Source organism: Vanacampus margaritifer, chromosome 5, assembly GCF_051991255.1.
Source record: "Vanacampus margaritifer isolate UIUO_Vmar chromosome 5, RoL_Vmar_1.0, whole genome shotgun sequence".
Classification (NCBI taxonomy): domain Eukaryota; kingdom Metazoa; phylum Chordata; class Actinopteri; order Syngnathiformes; family Syngnathidae; genus Vanacampus; species Vanacampus margaritifer.
Genome location: NC_135436.1, coordinates 4,412,136 through 4,431,094, shown reverse-complemented (window position 1 = coordinate 4,431,094; position 18,959 = coordinate 4,412,136). Strand labels below are relative to the sequence as shown.

General features: G+C 40.6%; 1 protein-coding gene across 12 annotated transcripts in view; it reads left to right on the top strand.

Moving 5' to 3' along the window:
• bcas3 (BCAS3 microtubule associated cell migration factor) overlaps positions 1-18,959 on the top strand; it is a 403,272-nt gene that overhangs the window by 132,087 nt on the left and 252,226 nt on the right. For 10 of the 12 annotated variants that reach the window (XM_077565848.1, XM_077565854.1, XM_077565855.1 and 7 more), the window contains 2 exons: positions 1,718-1,914; positions 7,099-7,196. In XM_077565848.1, coding sequence (XP_077421974.1) covers positions 1,718-1,914; positions 7,099-7,196 — 295 coding nt within the window. Of the gene's footprint in view, positions 1-1,717; positions 1,915-2,090; positions 2,284-7,098; positions 7,197-9,654; positions 10,610-18,959 lie in introns of those variants that run through there. The other 2 variants (XM_077565853.1, XM_077565852.1) reach the window with 2 other exon arrangements.

The window sequence follows — 18,959 nt, the reverse complement described above, 5'->3', positions numbered from 1 at the left end:
TAGCAGGTGTAATTGTATGCTACAACTTTTACATGTACACACACTCGCACACCCTAGCTACTTTGATAGTACTGATGACACTCAATAACAATGTAACAATCACACAATACCACATAAGCTGTCAGGGTGGGTGTGAATGGTTGAAGGATGGTGGACCCAAATGTGGGGAAGCAAGGCAGTGAGACAGGAATGAAGTGCAATATGAGGAACTTTAATGAAACATAGGGAGAAATGTAAGCAGACAATCGGGACTGGACTGGTCGCCATGACTGGATGTGACGTGAGTAGACTGGTCGCCGTGACTGGGCGGGACTTGAGTGGACTGGTCACCTTGACTGGACGGGACGTGAGTAGACTGGTCGCCATGACTGGAACGAATGTGACGTGACAGGATCTGATTTGACTTGTTGTGGAGTGACTTGACTTGGCTGGGGCTATGGCTTCTTGGCTGTGATGAGGACGACTTGGCTAGTTGTGGTGATGATGGCTTAGCTGTGGCGATGACTTGGCGGTGACATTGGCTACTTGGCGGTGACAATGATTACTAGGCGGTGACAATGGCTACTTATTTGTGACGAAGACAACTTGGCTGTGAAAAAGACTTGATGCACGAACTTACATAATATAGGCAATGCACACACACCGACTGGACAAACACAACATACTAAATATACCAACACTAAATGAGACACACCAACCACAGACAAAAAACAACAAGAACACCCATAACGAACAAAAACCCAACCCCCACAGAACCGAAACCTGACAAACATTAGAAGAGAGCTCTTCCTGAGAAGGAGGGCCTAGCACAGGTATCCCCTATCCTGATCCTGGAGGGTCGGAGTCCTGCAGGTTTTAGATGTGAGTCTAAACCTGCAATTAATTAATCAAATAATTATTCATTTAATAATTAATAATGATTAATTTAACAAATAATTGAACTGCTTTACCCTACAACGCCCTATAGTTACGCCATACACTCTATTCAAAATCACTTATTTATATAAACTTAGACCAAAATGTAAACTTTTGTACTGCTGGGAAATAAAAATAGAGACTGCCCGCTCCTGTTTGGTGGAATATTTTCACGCTTGTTTCTGGTTGACTGTTGTCCTCGGCTTCCTCCTGTGTAGCCCTACTCGATTATGGAAACAATAATAATCACAATTGAAATCCATCCATCCATCCATTTTCTTGACCGCTTTTCCTCACAAGGGTCGCGGGGGTGCTGGAGCCTATCCCAGCTGGCTTCGGGCAGTAGGCAGGGTACACCCTGAACTGGTTGCCAGCCAATCACAGGGCACACAGAGACAAACAACCATACTCACAATCACACCTATGGACAATTTGGAGTGTTCAATTAACCTGCCATGCATGTCTTTGGAATGTGGGAGGAAACCGGAGTACCCGGTGAAAACCCACGCAAGCACGGGGAGAACATGCAAACTCCACCCAGGAAGGCCGAAGCCCGGACTCGATCTCACGTCCTCAGCACTGGGAGGCGGACGTGCTAACCAGTCAGCCACCGTGCTGCCACAATTGAAATCACGATCATTAATTAATTTTTGGTACAAAACAAGAAAATGTTTTCACATTTAAAAATATTATGACCACTTTAAAAAAAATAGAAAGACTAATGCTGGACAAACCTCTTACGCCTAATTTCATGTCTGACAATGATGTCATGTTCTTACATTATTTACATTTATACTCTCAGGTGGAGATTGTTACTCATACAGGTCCCCATCGCCGGCTGTGGATGGGACCCCAATTTCAGTTCAAGACCATTCATCCTTCAGGCCAGACTACAGTCATCTCATCTTCATCCTCAGTGCTTCAGTCTCAGGGCCCATCTGATACACAGCAGCCTCTCCTGGACTTTGACACAGATGACCTGGACCTGTATAGCCTGAGGTATTGTTAAAAAAATATCATATAGTATACATGGAATCCTTGAGTTACGTCATATGCGAGCTACGTTGTTTCGTCTTTACGGTGCCCGTGCCTCGTCCGTAGCACCTTCTTTTTCATTAATTTCCCACAGTAATCATGCCATTTTAAAGTTATTTAAAGTTCTTGTTGTTCTCCAGCAACGGACGTCCATCAGCAAGTCGGCTTGCCATCAGGCATGTCAAATTTCCGTTTGAATTAGCTCCGCTGTGCCATCCGTCAGCAATGAATGTCCATGCACGATATATTGGTTCCGGCTCTTCCGGGTGGTGCGTATATGTTTTTTTTATAATTACTGTACAAAGTATTTTGATGTAAATAACGACTTAAGTCGTAATTTACATCCCTATAAAGTAATAACAGTCATTTAAAAATAATAACAATAATAATTTTAAAGGCCAATGACGTACGTAATTGGCTGTTATGTTATTGGCCTGGTTAAAAAACTAAAACTTTACAAATGTAATACAGTACGTGAGTTTATAGCGTAATAATATATTAACGGGGGACCCCACAACCCAACCCACAACCCACTTTTTTTTTTAAATCTAACTTTGCATACTCAAATCTTTTTGCCTCTATTTGTATGATTTGCTATTTTATGTCAGGGTTTTCTATGGTGGTGGACCCAAGTGCAGGGACGCAAGGCAGGGGTTCTAAAAAAAAAAAGTAATTTAACAGAAACAACAAGTACAAAGAAACACTATAAAAACTAATTAGAACTTGACAAGGTTGAGAAAACCGGCAACGAGATGTGACATGGACAATGAAACGACAAGGACTGAAAGAAAGCAAGGAACTAAGGCCCCATCCAGACGGAAGCAAAGCCGGCTTCGTTCCTCAAACAAATCTCGTACACACAGAAGCATTTCAAGACTTGCGTGTGTCCAAAATAAGATGCTGAGGATGTTTATCGGCTGTAATGTATATGCCAAGTCTGGAGTGGCGCTGTAGCGCAGCCACAGGGAGTTAACGGAAAGCGTAGAAGAAGAATCACCGTAGAGGACAAACACTTTTTTCCCCTAACTTTATTGCAATCTACAGAACAAACATGGCTTTGCATGCATCAAAACAACATAGAAAAAGACGAACACAGGAGAAGTGACAATGGCGGGTGATTCAAGTACAACACCGCTTGTTGAACGTGGGAATAAAGGAGCTAAATATTTTGCTGCAAAAGTATAAGCAAGCTAAGGAGGCTGCACAAAACAACTACGACACGGCTATCCGCCATTGTTGTTGACAGGCTGACGGTTCGCACGCAGCCACGCAAGAATTAGTGCATACATCTTCAATGTGTGATAATGCGTCATCGAGCTGCGAACATTACGTCATCATTGGAGGAATATCCTGCATATTTGTGCATCCCTGACTTCACTTCCTAACATTTAAGTTCCAAGACTTATGATTTAAACACAGACAATTACTTATATATTGCAATTCAAATAGACCGCGATAAAATGTATCTATTAATTTTGAAATATAAGGAGAGTGCTTTTTCCACAAAAACAGCGTGTGGACAACAACTGCTACTCTATGGAGTTAACTATACATTTTATAGCTTTAATAGTATGTATAATCTGTCCTCTCTGACCAGACTAGTACAATTTAGCAGACAGCGAACAGTCTGTCAAAAGAGTCCAATGTTGCTGGTATTAAGCCGTTTATTACACTCCAGTTGAGATAAACTGTAAAACTAAACTAAAGAAAATTACATACAGTGCACACTTAAATGCAAACACACTTTGTTTAGCTCGTTTCCAGAAGGTAGCTAGTTCAAGGTTGAGCACAATTTAAAGCACCATTGACTCGCTAACGCTAATTAGCACGCTACTCTTAGCACTGGTATCACTCAAAAGATCTACCTGATCTACCTCATATTTGCTAGGAAGAATATTTAGGCCTTCCTGATGTTACAACAAGAAGTTTGTGAGTTTTCGTAAAATGTTGTTGCCATGGCAATACACTGTTTGCCAAAAAAAACAACGCTGATTTTGAGGACCTGAATATGCTCCAAAACTTGTGGAACTTGGCACACACATCTGGCTCTGCAAAATTATTATTTTTTTATAGTGTAATGTGCAATTAAAAAAAGGAAAGAAAAAAAAGACTCACTAGCGCCCCCTAGAACATGTTAATGAAGCAGCCCCGATTGTACGTTTTAGCAATTTCTACGAAACTTTGGAGGTATATGAAGGAGACCAAAACCATTTATCGGGATCATACTTTTGCTCACTTCTTCTAGATCCATCATTCATCCAACTGACTTCAAACTTATCCTGTACCATGTAGCGATTATTTGGGTTGCCGTAATGGCGAACAAGAAATCTAGACAGTACTGAGGGCAGTTGTAATTTCCTCAGCAACCTCTGGGGGCACCATGTTGACTTTGCTTGTTTATAGAAGCAAAATAAACGATAAAAATCCTATTATCAAGTATTCATAATATGAAGTTGCTACTTTAGTTAATCATGGAGTTCTTTGCTTTAATAAGATAATTACTAATCCACTCAGTAAACAAATGATTCAGCAGAAACGGGATTTCTAGACAACAAATTTATTTAGTAAACACACACATATATCAGTCACAGCCTAACCTATTCATGAAACGGAATAAAAATGTGAATCAAAGATAAAAAGAAAACATGCAACCTAACTAACTATGATAAAAAAGGGTAGATAAAAAGGTAGATGGGGAATAGAGATGAAAGCGTTTTGACCTGTCAATCCTTTTTATATTTGAATCAAAGCGTTGCACCAGTAGTATATGGTCAGATTGCACTTACGGACTGGTTCAGTTGCACGGGAGAGAGGGACTCGGCGAGCATCGATCCTCAGTTGAAGAAAACTCCGTTGGAGGCAATCTGGGCGGTCGGCGCACGCGTAGTTGGAATGCCGCGGCAGGTCCTTGGCTGGCACAAGTCCCGGTTGGTGGTGATGTGCTTGCGCGGTTGAGATGGCGCAGTCAGTTGCTGTGGGCGCTGGGGGGTGTCTGGGGCGCACGGTTGAAGCAGAAATAGGTCGCTGGCGCGCAGCGGCTCGGTGCCTAACAGCCGTTGTGGGACCAGGTTGGTGGGGCGCTGCGTGATTCAGAGAGCGGAAGGTAGGTGGGTCGGCTCTCGGCAGGAACAGACACGCGCATTTTGGGACCCGCAGTTTGGTTGCGAGTACTTGCTTCATGTGTGCTTTGGGACGCAAGCCCTGGCTCAAGTCCGGGGCTCAAAGAAGGAAGCCACGTGGTCGCTCTCAGCATGTTCGGCGACCACGTCTCTCGTGATGGTCAGAAGTTCATGGAGCAGGAGGAGAAGAGGCAGAGGTGTAAAGAAGAGAGAAGAAGAAGGAGCGAAGAAGAGGGGGAAGTTCCTTCACGCGCTGGCTTTTAAAGTCAGGCAGTCCCACCTCTTCCGTGCGCTTGAAGCAGACTTGGTCGACTGAGACCAAGCTTTTGGGATAGCATTTGATCATTTTTGATCAGAATTGACAAGCCAGATGCTTCATTTATCATTCTGAACACATTTCAACATTACCGCGATCATAATGTTATTGAATCTGCTAAGCTTACTAATTAGCTAAACTTAGGTGGCTACAGAAGTTACCACATCATTAATTCTAGATACTGTAGACATACAGGTTGTGTACAAAGATAAACAACAAAAGTCACTTAATGTCAGTCAAGTACATAGGGTCCGTTTATTTCCCGAATTATGTAGACTTCAGATTAATTAGGAGCGGCAGGATTCTTGAGGATAATACCGATAGTGACCGCTGGAGGGCACTTTTGTACCGTATAACTTCCAAGGGGCATTGTTTCCAAAAACACATGGCTGATTCCTGTGGATAAATCAGACCATAAAAGATGGTCTGGGGACTGATAAGCAGCCTTATCGCTAGTCTGCTTGCTAAACAGGCTTTTAGGACTCGGTAGGCGCTGAGGTATGTGTTTCCTGTGTGTTGTAAAAAAACAAAACGAAATCCAGTTCTTGCTGGAGGGAAATTCAAAGAGTTGTCTCTGGTTGGTTTGAGAAAACACAGGGTTAAGAGCACACATTCCCTAGGGGAAAATGTTTAAAAAGGCAAATAAAATTGAGGGTGGCGGGCAATATTCGTTACAACCATGTCAAGACCTGAGACAACAGCAGGGGACAAAATCTTCAGTTTTCCAAATACTATATGATGGGGTCGGGGATAAAATTTTGTGTTTCATATTTCCTTTGCCACGAAAGACAAAATGCTTACAAACTTAAAGCATAACTCAACACTTAATCAACTTTTTTTTTGCTGATAAACTGTATACACTGGGGTCTACAAATGCTGTGTACATGTCCTGGTCATTACTTTTACATTTTAGTTCATGTTTTTTTAAAGCTTGATTTGGGGGCAAAAAAACATGTGTTTGGTGCCATCTTAAGGTTAAACACTGAGATAAACACAATTTGGCTGTTTGTTCTCTCATTACACTCATTCTCGTACACACCTCCTTAAAAGGCTTCTTATAGTGAGTTGCTGCTGTCAATCACAGCCAGACCACGCCCAACCCTCTTCCCATCCGCAACCCAACGGTCCTCCAGGCAATACCCCCTTTGAGTACCAATTTCAAATTTTAGTGAGGGGTGGAGTCTGACTTCCTGTTGAGTAATCATTTAAGTGGTATTGCCACCTACTAGCAAAAGCAAATACATGTGTTTGATGTTTTTCTTATAGTGGGTGAATCACATCAATCGCAATTTGCTTAGAACAAAAAGTTTATTGTGCCATTTCAAAAAATTTGCAAATTCCAATGCGCCAATACCACAACGTGCAAGTACCCCAAAGTGGCCCGGGATGTGAAGGCCCATTCTTAGCTGCTCTAGTATTTATTTTTTTACTTTTGTCAGACTCCAGATTCAAGTTATTTCTTGGGCCACTGACACTGTGAGCTTTTCTTTTATTAATGTAAGAGTTTGAACCACATATGTAGTTCCTCACATGCATTCAAACAATGTTTCCCAGTTTTGTGTGTCATTTCAAGCCACAAGATACAGTACCAGTTATTAAATAAAAAAAAGTCACTTGAAGTAAAAATGTGGTTGGGGTAAGGTAATTTAGGTCTTTGCTTCATACCCATTGACTTAATCTGTACACAACGTTATGCATATTTGGCCTTTTTAGGATGCAGCCTTTGCGTTCAGATCCAGTCAGCATGCCTGGGTCATCACAGCTGTTAGCTGATCGTCAAGAACAAGCTAACATTATGGATGCAGGTCCAGGTAGGAAAATGTATTTATTATTTTTACCCTTATTGTTTGTAGAACACATTTTATTTTGTATATTTTTACTATTTTTTTTCCTGTATTGTGATTTTTTTTCTTGTTTTAAATTGTTTTGCTATCATATGAATTGAGACCAGAAATTGAACTTGTTTTTGAAATGCCATTTGGGCCACAGCTCTTTTTCACACCCACCACTCACTGACATTGTAAGTGTATGTTCAATGTTGACACATAATCAGTTTTACTGGATATATATTGTCACGTCGTTGATTGTATAATTATTTCATCTTGTGTGATTGCCGCCATGCCCGCTGCAATGCATCGTAACTCGTGTTTTGCATTGCTAAAGCATTACACCATTTGTGGTGTTGAGACGTGTGTCCAACATGAACAGTTGAGTTTTTCAACACCAACTCAGGTTGGTAAAGTTGTAACCAAGCATTGTTGAATGAACTGATGAAGTCCGCTCAGATGAGAGGCAAACGTCTTCAAAGACAAACAGAACAGGCTTGTTGTGATCGATTCAATGCCCTGAGAATGAAATGACCTGGAAGAATAAGAAAATTCTTAGGCAGGTTTTTGCGAAAAAAAATTAAGACTATAAATCATTTCAAAAAATGTTTCACCATTTACAGTATACTGTATGTATGACCTATATCTTGTACAGCTCCATTGTAAGCAAATATTTTGAAAGGAAATGTAACATTTAACATCTGAAATATTGCAGTTGCACATATATGCACAGTGTTGTCACTGTGTTCAGAATTAATCTTAAATCAGCACTCATATGCCAACATTTTGTCTTAATAATCCCAAGTAGCATTCAACTGTTCTAGTCGGCTTTTCCCACATGCATTTAGGAATTTTCAAGTATTTATTTATTTATGTTAGATATGACTTCCATCTTTCTATTTGATCACATAGCCAAGATAAATCAAGAATATCGTCGCTGTCTTGTGAAAAACACTTATGTCCATTTTTGTCTTTTTTTCAAATACATTTTTACGTTTATGGGATTAAATTGAATGCAGACATCCCAAAAGTGTAAAAATAATTTTCACAGGACAGCAACAATATGTGAGGTTGCTGTCCCATGTGCTGAACAGCCAGTACTAAATTCCTGCACGTCCTGCAGTATGACTGTCGGCCATTAAATAAGCTCCCTTACCACTTTTCTTCTCGTTTTGGAGGGGCATCCAGTTCTTGGTAATGTCACTGTTGTCTAGGGCTGGGTTTAAAAAAACAATTTTGAATAATCAATATTAAATCGATTTTACTTTGAGCGTGACATTGATTCATAAAAGTATGAATCAATTGTTTTAATGTCTTTTAATATTTTGAATATCTTTTTTTCCCCAGAATTTTAAAGGTCTCATATTATTCAACTTTTCAACATATTAAAAATAGTTCTCAAATGTGTAAAAGACATGTCTGTGACATGCATTCGTCAAAATTGACTTTGGATCTAATATTTTTGCTGTCCCTAAATCAGCCAAAAAATGCTGTGTTCAAAACAGCCTGTTTTAGGGGTGTGTCACTTTTATGTAAATAGATGCACCAGGCCACGCCCTTCTCTCTCGAAGGGGCAGTGATTTCGGTCATGGTAGCCATGTGCTAATGTTGTCAATGGAAAGGACTGGCCATGGGAGCAGAAGAAAAGAAAAATACAGACATGTCTTTTGCACATTTGACAATTATTTTAATATGTGGTAAGTGGCATAATGTTTTACCATAAGAAAAAGTAGCATAACGTTACTACAGAGACTAGCGTTAATTTGTGATTGTTTAGGCAATGGTTATTTTGCCGTAACCGGCAAATCTCCCGCAAACATTATTTTGCCGTGAATGTCTCCGATTTGCCGTGAATACTTGTAGACATTTTCAAGCGGTTATGATTAATACAAATGTGCACATTTAGGCCACTGCGCGGTCGCAACGTGCAACCCGTCTCGTTGAGACCACTTAGCGGTCGGTTAGCATAACAAAGTCATGACAACTAGGCGGTGAGTTGCCATTAACCATTTTAACCACCGGATTGTATCTTGACAAAACTATACGCAACCGCTTCATATTATCCAACCACCGTCTCCTTTATCATATCTGACCTCTTGTAACCAAACAACCTCCACAGGACAAATGTAGCTCCCACTTTAGGCACTAAAAATGCACCAGTAATATGGTAGAAGGTGCACATCTCTTACTAGAAAGGCTAAATTAAAAATGTTAAACTTACATCTTTCCCGTTTGCAGTCGTGTCACACCGTTGGGACCGATCCATCATGTTTAAACGTGTTGCAAATCCAGCTCTGAACAGGCTTACACTAACAAAACAGTCCTTTGAGAAATGATGTCGGTACATGTCCTTCAAAAATAAAATTAATCCACTGTCTTCTCAAAGACTTGGGATGAAAGAAGCAACCACTTTTTCCTGCTCATTGTTTCCCCTCTCCTTCAGAGCATTTGCGAGCAGGGGGAGAAAAAGAAAGGAGCAACCAGCTTTTCGATTTTCAGTGGGCGTGACAAACCTTTACCAGAGGTGGTGCCACTAACCCGAGGGGGCTGGGTCGAGTGCACTTCTGTGCCTTTTTGACGTCACTAAGTTACGGAAGTTTAATCTTCCCATTTGAAGCACACATTTTAGAAAGGAGGAGAAAGCTGAAGAAGTCTCAGACAGACTTTTTTCATACCTGTTTGGATTGTAGACAGGCCGGGGATGCATATTATTGATAGAAAACCCCACTAAAGTGTGTTTTCATACTATGGGACCTTTAAAGACTAATTGTTTTATATCTCAGTGTTTTCTTGAAATGCGCTGTTCACATTAATTTAAAAAAGTATTTTCTTACATTTATAAAATACCTGACTTATTGCATTTCCAGAATCTTTTTTTATTTATATTTACCATTATTGAATTCAAATTATGAAAATATTTTCACCTCATCCATGCTGATTTCAATGTTTGTGTAACACTTAAGTGATTATAACACGTTATTTTCATTAATAAATCAATTAACCAGTTACTGCCTTTGCAAAATTTAATTTGGAATTTAATGTTTGTGGAGTTTTTATCATGTCCTTGTTATTCAAAAAAACAACAACAACATTATGTTCCATAATTAATCAATATTGGATTGAACTGAAGTGAACACAAGTGACCCTTGTGAATCGAAATTGAATCGATTGAAGAAATTTGAATCGATACCCAGCCCTACTGTTGTCCCACATTTTATCTACTTAACTTGCAGCCTTTTTCACTGAAGCAACCCCCTTCGCTCCCGCTGTTTTACTGGATTTTGACCGATTGCAAGGACCTCAGAATATTGTGTTCTATTGCTATAAAAACATGGGAACCTATCAAAAGAAAGATTAGAGTCTCTTCTTTCATCAGGAAAAAAGTATATTTCTATCTGTTCCGTCATCATTATTCAAAAATATAGCGCTGTGTGGAAATCAGCTTGTTTGCAACATGGCCCTGGTTGATCTCTTATACTCTGCTGCCACCTGCTGGACGTTTTTGTAATAACTATCATTGCTTTAACTGTTCTCTGCAGTTCAGAGGCTGCCTCAAAGCTTTCTGTATGCTCTAACATAAAAAACATAAATTATGTATAAATAAGCCTTTGGGACATTTAAAAAAATTAAAATAGAACATATTTATATGTTTTTTGGGAGCGAATTAATTAATGATGTCAGTATGAACACAGCCACATCCCCGGTATATGAGAGTGTACACACTTGTGCAAATACGTTACACCATTTGTGTATTTTTACTTACCGTCTCAAAATGTTTTTTGTTTTTTTCAATTTAGTTGTACAAGCTTTAGGTCACATTAAAAGTAGGGTTTATAGTTTTAAAGTTGCTAGCGAGATTCAAACTTAGCCTCACTCCACTACCACCCCCTTGTCAAAGCCTGGTCAAAGCCATGCCTCTCATGAAAATGCACCAGACAGACACGCACGTAAGGTTTACTATACAAGCTGGTGTTAGCTATGGCTACTACATTGGTACTACATGTATTCATGTTGGAACGTTGTAGACACTATGTTAACTCATTTGCTCCCATAAACGTATCAATACGTTCAAATTTTAAAAATGTCCCAAAGACGGATTTATACGTTTTTTTGTTTGTTTTTTTATGCTACAGCATACAGAAGGCTTTGATGCAACCTCTCAACTGCAGAGAATGGTTGAAGAAATAGTAGTTTCAGTAGAGATGTTACGCTCGAGACAAGTGTCGAGCACTCGCGGCAGAAGTATCACAATCGGTCGTCCCTATGTAATAATATTAATAATAATAATACATTTTATTTGTAAAACACTTTATATTTGGCATCAAACCTCAAAGTGCTACAGTGAGTAAACATAAAGCACATAATAAGACCAATGTATCAAAACAAAATTTAAAAAACTATAAATAAGATAAAACTTTCATAAAAATCATAATTTATACGTCTTTCTAAAAAGGAAGGTTTTAAGCCCTTTCTTAAAAACATCCATCATCTCAGGAGCCCTAAGGTAATCCGGTAGGGTGTTCCACAGATGAGGAGCTGCGGCTTCGAAGACCCTATCACCCATCGTCTTAAGCCGTGTCCTGGGCAAGACCAGACGGTGCTGTTGGCCTGACTGGGTCCGGGAAGAGGTGTGTGGTGTGAGTAGTTTGGTGAGATAGGTGGGGGCCGCACCGTGCAGACAGTGATGGGTGTGTAAAAGAATATTGTATTCTATACGGGCGTGAATGGGGAGTCAGTGCAGTGTGAAGGATGGGAGTTTGTGTTTATGCACCCTCATCAGGACTCTGGCAGCATTGTTCTGTACATACTGGAGCTTCTGTAGGCTCCTGCCAGAGATCCTGATGAGGAGTGCATTACAGTAGTCCAGCCTGGAGGAAACAAAGGCATGGACGAGCCTCTCTGCAGCAGGAAGGGAAAGGGAAGGGTGCACCTTGAAAATATTATGGAGGTGGAAAAGGGAGGTTTTGCAGATGGAGGTGACATGGTTGTCAAAGGAGAGGTGGGGGTCAAACTTGACCCCCAGGTTTGTAACGGAGGGAGAAAGAGGAATAGTGTGACCAAAAAATAAAACAGAGGTGAGAGGAGAGGAGCGGAGTTGATGAGGAGTACCGGTGTGAATGGCTTCTGTTTTCGAGCCATTTAGCTTCAGGAAGTTTTGACCCATCCCACGCCCCCATCTCCTCCAGGCACAAGCTAAGACGGGCGGTAGAGGTAGCGGGGGAGCTGGTGGGATTGATTTTAATATAAAGTTGTGTGTCGTCAGTATAGCAATGTAAATTAATTCCATGCCTGCTGACGACACGGCCAAGGGGAAGCATATAAATGGTGACCCCCAGGTTTGTAACCGAGGGAGAAAGAGGAATAGTGTGACCAAAAAATAAGGGAAGGGCTGAGTACAGAGCCCTGGGGGACCCCACAGGTGACGGTGTGGGGGCGGGATTTTGCATCCCTCAGAGCCATGTACTCGGTCCTATTGGTGAGGTAGGAGTGAAACCAGTGATGGGGAGTGCTAGTGAGACCAAAGGAGGATGTTGTGGTCGACAGTGTCAAACGCAGCAGAGAGGTCGAGAAGAATGAGGAGGGAAGTTGAACCGGGGTCAGAAGTCATCAGCAGATCGTTAGTGACTCTGATAAGAGCTGTTTCTGTACTGTAGGAGGGGGGGAAACCAGATTGGAATTTTTTATACAGACATTTGAGATGGTTGTGTAGCTGGGTAGAAAACAGTTTTTTCTAGGAGTTTGGAGATTAACTGAAGATTTAAAATTGGTTTGTAATTTGACAGGGGTTCAGGGTCTAAGGAAGGTTTTTTTAGGAGGGGTTTTATGAGAACAGTTTTAAGGGTGGATGGCACAGTGCCCGCTTTCAGAGAGAGGTTTGTTATTTCGGCAATGAGGGACCTAATAGAGTGGTGGTGAGTTTTAAGCAAAGAGGACGGGACTTGACACGCTGCGTTTGAAGAGAGAATTTAGTTAATTGTTGTGTGAGGGATGAATTATACGTGTCAGGGGCATCATTGGTTGGAGGTAAGAATGATGAGCAGATTATGTAATTTTTTTAAGTGAAAAAATCAAAAAAACGGTTACAGTTTTTTTCTGTATTGCTGTAAGGTGGGGAAATCAATGGTTTGAGTAGATGATTGATTGTGGAGAACAGTTTGTTGGAGTTACCGGGATTGTTGTTAATGAGTGTAGAGTAATAGATTAACCTGGCCTTGGGGAGAGCCTTTTAATATGATCTGCGATGCTCCCGGTAGGCCAACTTACCGCTGGATCTGGTGGAACATCTAATGACGTCACGTTCGAAGCAGACGCTCGGCAGGTGTTGAGCGCTCGCGGCAATAGTGTATTGATACGTCGTTCCGATGTTGTGCTTCATTCGGTGGAAAATCACATGACCGTGGAAGCTAAGCGTTGTTACGTCATGCGTGTCGACACGGCCGTGACTGTCGACGTGTCACTCCAGGTAGGGGGGGCAATTGATTGAGTCAAACTCACAATGCTTCTTGGGGGTAAGATTGAGAGGAGAGCTTTTACGCGCATTGAAGTCCCTGAGAATGGGGAAAAGGTGCACTAAAAAACAATAAATAATATTAACATGGGGGGGTTACCTACGGAAGTGTTTTCACTCCAAAATTAATTTTTTTTTACAAGAAGTGCTCCGAGGACATCTTATTAGGGTTTTTATTCAATGAAAAAAACTACTAGGGTTGAGGCACGAACCCACAACCTTCAGGTTGGGTGACAGCCACGCCAGGAGCTGAGCCACGCCACTCCTGCTATGTTGCTGCTGTCAGGTGGAATACTCGTACCTTCAAGCTATTTTTTGCTTGTTTAGTCACCAGAAATACATTAGCCTATAATGGCAGACAACAACACTAATATGGCTCACATGATAGATTGTCTGTCTACCAAGTGCGGAAGTCATGAGTTTGCTCCTCAACAGTTTAGCAACTTTTTTGAAATTAATAAATAAACTGTGAAAAATGTACCCCAAACTCCCCTTGTAAAATTTATAGTATAATAAAAAAAAAATAATAATAAAAAAAAATATATATATATATATATATATATATATATATATATATATATATATATATATAATAAAAAACCTTACTAGGTTTTTTTCAAGTAAATATCACTCCCCTTTTTTTTTTTTTACAGTGGCGGTGGATTATTACACAATCGATTAATTTGAAATTGCACAAATCCATTCATTTACACACCATATACACTGATTTGTAATATAAATCAAATCACCGAAAGGATCTTCTCCAAAGCTGGAGAGGCGAATGAAACGAAATGCTGCAGAAATTATGTTTTTCGTGAAACACCCAAATCCCCACCCCAGTGTCACATGCATTTTATTCAAATACCATCATCAGTTTTCTGTTGCATAAGTATTTAACTTTTTCATATAAAACTAACACAAGAGTGTCTTCTTTTTTAGTGATGTTTTGCCCTTTTGCTGAATGTAAATGAAATATATTTTTTGTCTAGCAGATGTCACCACACTGAATTGTGTCAAATGCCTCGAAGCATTGACCCATTTCAACACAATTGCTCCAGTGGTACAGAAAGCAGTGGTGAAGCAGTGTCATGACTCACCACACTGATTTGTGGCAAATGCTTCATAACACTGAACCATTTCGACACATTGCTTCATATTGATACACTGCTACAGTAATCTTCGGTTTCTCCATCACTACTTATCAGAGGTGGGCGTTCCGTCAACAATGAGGGAAAATCTGTCAAGCCGTCAATGACGAACCCCCATTTTTTTACGATTGGCAATTGATGGCAAACTTTAAAAAATGATGAACTAAGCATTGAAGGAAAGGGCTTTCCGTCCGTCAATCCGGGACACTCACTTAGTTGTGTCTGCAATGTCTCCCAAGCAGAGTTGGGAATAAAAACTATGTAATCAATAAGCTCATGCAATAAACATGAAGCAATAAACCCACCTGCATTGTGTCACATAGAGTACCAGTCATTTCAAACAGACTCTCAAAATCATTGCTTTCACAACATGACAAGTAAAGTACTTGGCTGGGATGTCATTGTTTGTAGTGCAGTCCACAGTCACGGTTGTATTGTGAAATGCATTAAATTGACACAATCTTGCTCAAAAGATTCATGGTGCATGCAGGAACAAACTTAAAGTAATAAAGAGCAGTGATTTTGATTAAAATGTTAAGAGATGTTTCTGTCATTTTGCTTTTTATGTAAATTGACGATGTTGCCAATCGCTGTGATTGGCTGTGTTAGACATCAAATCCAAATCAGTTATTACGTTTTGTTTCCCTTCCAGTAACCTGGCTGAATAAATTTATTTCTCCCTGTTTCATTCTAAAAATGTTATCAAAATTTCAGTTAATTGTCAGGATCTTACTCTTTACTAAATGGAGACAAAGGTTCCACGTCAACGGTAGCCAGATGGCCTGTCGCCACCATGTGACGTGACTGTGTCAAGCCAAGCCAATTTAGTAGTTTTTTTTTTTACACTCCAATTAATTATGCTCAAAATTCATTGACATGCCCACCTCTGGTAGTTATTCCAAAACGGCCACCAAGTGGCAGCAGAGTATAAGAGATCAACCAGGGCCATGTTGCAAACAAGCTCATTTATCCACAGTTCTAAACAGATTTGTGAATAAAGATTAAACTTAGCTATATTCTAATGCTAATTGCTGCAAAATGGAAACAGATATGAATATACTTTTTTTCCTGATGAAAGAAAATACTCTTTTCTTTCTTTATGTAGGTTCCATGTTTTTATAGCAGTAGAACACAATATAAGCGAAGTGTGCATCTCGGACCGTGCAGTGCGGGCAGGGGGGCGTTACCCTGCTACCAAACAGTAGTCAAGAGTAATGGAAAGCCATGGAGACTTAGACGATTTCAACCGCTTGAAAGTTGATGATTTAAAGTGCTTTTGTTGTCGCTGTGGATTGCCTGTTACAACGAGGACTGCATTCGGCAACAGACAGAAACGGAAAGATGAATGGCTGCCCTTGCACATGCTGCGTCGATCAAAAAATTACCTATCTTGTTCACAAAGGAGGAAGAGAGAGATGCTGTCAAAAATGACTACATGTTATTATTAATTGTTGAAGACAAAGTATTTTCTGACACGTTGAAGACACGTGATGGATGGCTAAACGAAGTTCATGGTTTGAAACTATGGCCACCTTGCACGTCAGCCGATATTTAGCTGAATGTGTGCACTTAACCAGGAGTTGGATCGATGACACAACACCGGGACCGATCAAGAGACCGGTAGGATCTTTCTTCACTAAAGGGGTCAATTAGGGCTAGAAGCACGTTCCTAAATGACCGACACTCCATTAGTTTGGTTACACGTACGTCCGCTAGCAAGCTTAGTGATGCTGCCGTCTGTTCCCTCGGTTTCAAGCTATTGACAAAATAAATGTGTTTTTCCATTTTAGCCTCTTTTACGGACGTTTGGATCTTTTTTTTCTGTCTGGAAATTGGGAAGAGTGAACGGAGGTTTACAAACGTACTCTTGCATCTTCTCGAGCTTTGCAATAGTGTTTTTTTTGCCTACAAACTCCATTAAGACAGTTAAAAGTGCACCTGTCATTTTATCACTTAAGGCTGAAAGCCATTTAAACTATTCTTGCAGTTAGGCAAACACTTTCAGCGATTCATTCGCCGCCATTCAAATGACGGCTTTGTTTGGTTGCAAGTTTTTTTTTTTAAACTTGATTTTCACGCATGCGCAAACATAATGCACACTACACTTATTCTCTGGGACTTGCAAAATCCAGTAAAACAGCCGGTGAGAGCGAAGGGGGTTGCTTCAATGAAAATGGCTGGGAGTGAATGAGTTAATGGTTTGAACTGCTCTTTTTGCAATCAATTAAAAATACAAGAGTGGTGATGAAGTTATCTGATGACCCAGTGATTTTGACAGTGTATTTTCCAAGCCCGCTGATGATGATGATGATGATAATAATAATAATAATAATAACAATAATAATAATAATACATTTAATTTGTAATGCACTTTACATTTCAAAATAAATCTCAAAGTGCTACAGGGAAAAGTTAAAACAAATAACAATAAATAAAACAGTTAAAAACTATGAAATCTAGCAAAAAAATAAATACAAAAAATATATATATATATTAGTAGACCTTTTTAAAAAGAAAGGTTTGAGGCCTTTTTTTTTAAAGCTTTCACAGTCTATGGAGCCCTCAGGGTTTCTGAAAGGTCATTCCAGAGCCGCGGGGCGACTATCTGGAAGGCCCTGTCGCCCATAGTAGAGAGTCTGGACCGAGGCTGGTGTAGGCAGTAGGTGGAGGAGAAGGAGCAAAGGTGTCGTGTGGCATTGTGGAGAGTAAGTAATTCATTTAGGTAGGCAGGGGCTTTTTGATGAATGCATTTGTGGGTAAGCAGGCAGATTTTATAATGTATTCTGTATTGAATTGGCAATCAGTGGAGGGATTTTAGGACCGGGGTGATATGATATGATATGATATACGGTCATATTTGCGCCTCCTCATCAGGACCTGAGCAGCACAGTTCGGGATGTGCTGTAGTTTTTGTAGGCTCTTGCCTGGGGTCCCGATGAGAAGGGCATTACAATAGATCAACCTGGAGGAGATAAAGGCATGGATTAACTTTTCCGCATCCGGCTGAGAGAGAGAGGGACACATTTTGGCAATGTTTTTGAGGTGATGGAAGGAAACCTTACAGAGGTGACGGATGTGGGTATCAAATGAGAGATGTAAGTCAAGCCTGACTTCCAGGTTTATAACAGAGGAGGACAGGGGAATATTGAGACCAAAAATGGGGATGTTGCTGAGGGAGAGTGACTTGATTTGATGCGGGGTTCCTATGACAATGGCTTCGCTGTTGCTGATGCTGTCGTCCAAATAAGTCATCATTGTACAATACATTTGTTTTGACAGATGTCCAGTCTCACTTTTATGTCAGGCTGGCATTGGACTGCATGCACTAGGTGTTACTGATACCTACCTGTAGATACAGCACACTGCACAACACACCCTTCAAGTCATTGTTTGTGATACCAATCACTGTCATGATTTTATGAAATAAAATTCCAAACATATTAAATAGTACAGGCAAGAACATACAGTATCTAAGTAAAATTCTAAGTTTATAAATTATAATTGTGAAGAAGTAAGAGTTATTGTGCATTTTAGACAGGGTTTCAATTGGAGTGCAGTGTGTTGCAGTGTGTCGCATTCACACTGTGGTGGCGGTAAGCTACAAAAGTAGCCACAGCTGCCCTTGAGCAGGCTGACAGAAGCATGGCTGCCAGTGTGCGCATACGGCCCATCTGACCACCACCAAACATTCACATCTTCCATACACCAGTGTGAGTAACACTGGAGGCAATGTGTGTGAAGTGCCTTGCCCAAGGACACAACAACACATGACTTGGAAAGAGTGGGGATCAAACAGCCGACCTTCTGTTTACTGAACGACCGTCTCTACATCCTGAGCCACGGCTGCCACAGGGGTAATGTGATCATCAATCGTGTCTGTTTCTACTCTTTAGTTTCCCCTTCTCTACCATAGCGTCATATAAGTGAGTCAGTCCTCCCTGTCTGACCATCTTCCTGATCTTCCTCTCATAGAAAGGAGGACAGACCCATGCCAAGTAATGGAGGTGATGCTTATCAATGTGTGGATAGGGAGGCTTCAGTGTTGTGTCTTGCCACTGCCATGGCGCCACTTATTATCTCTTACACATCTTT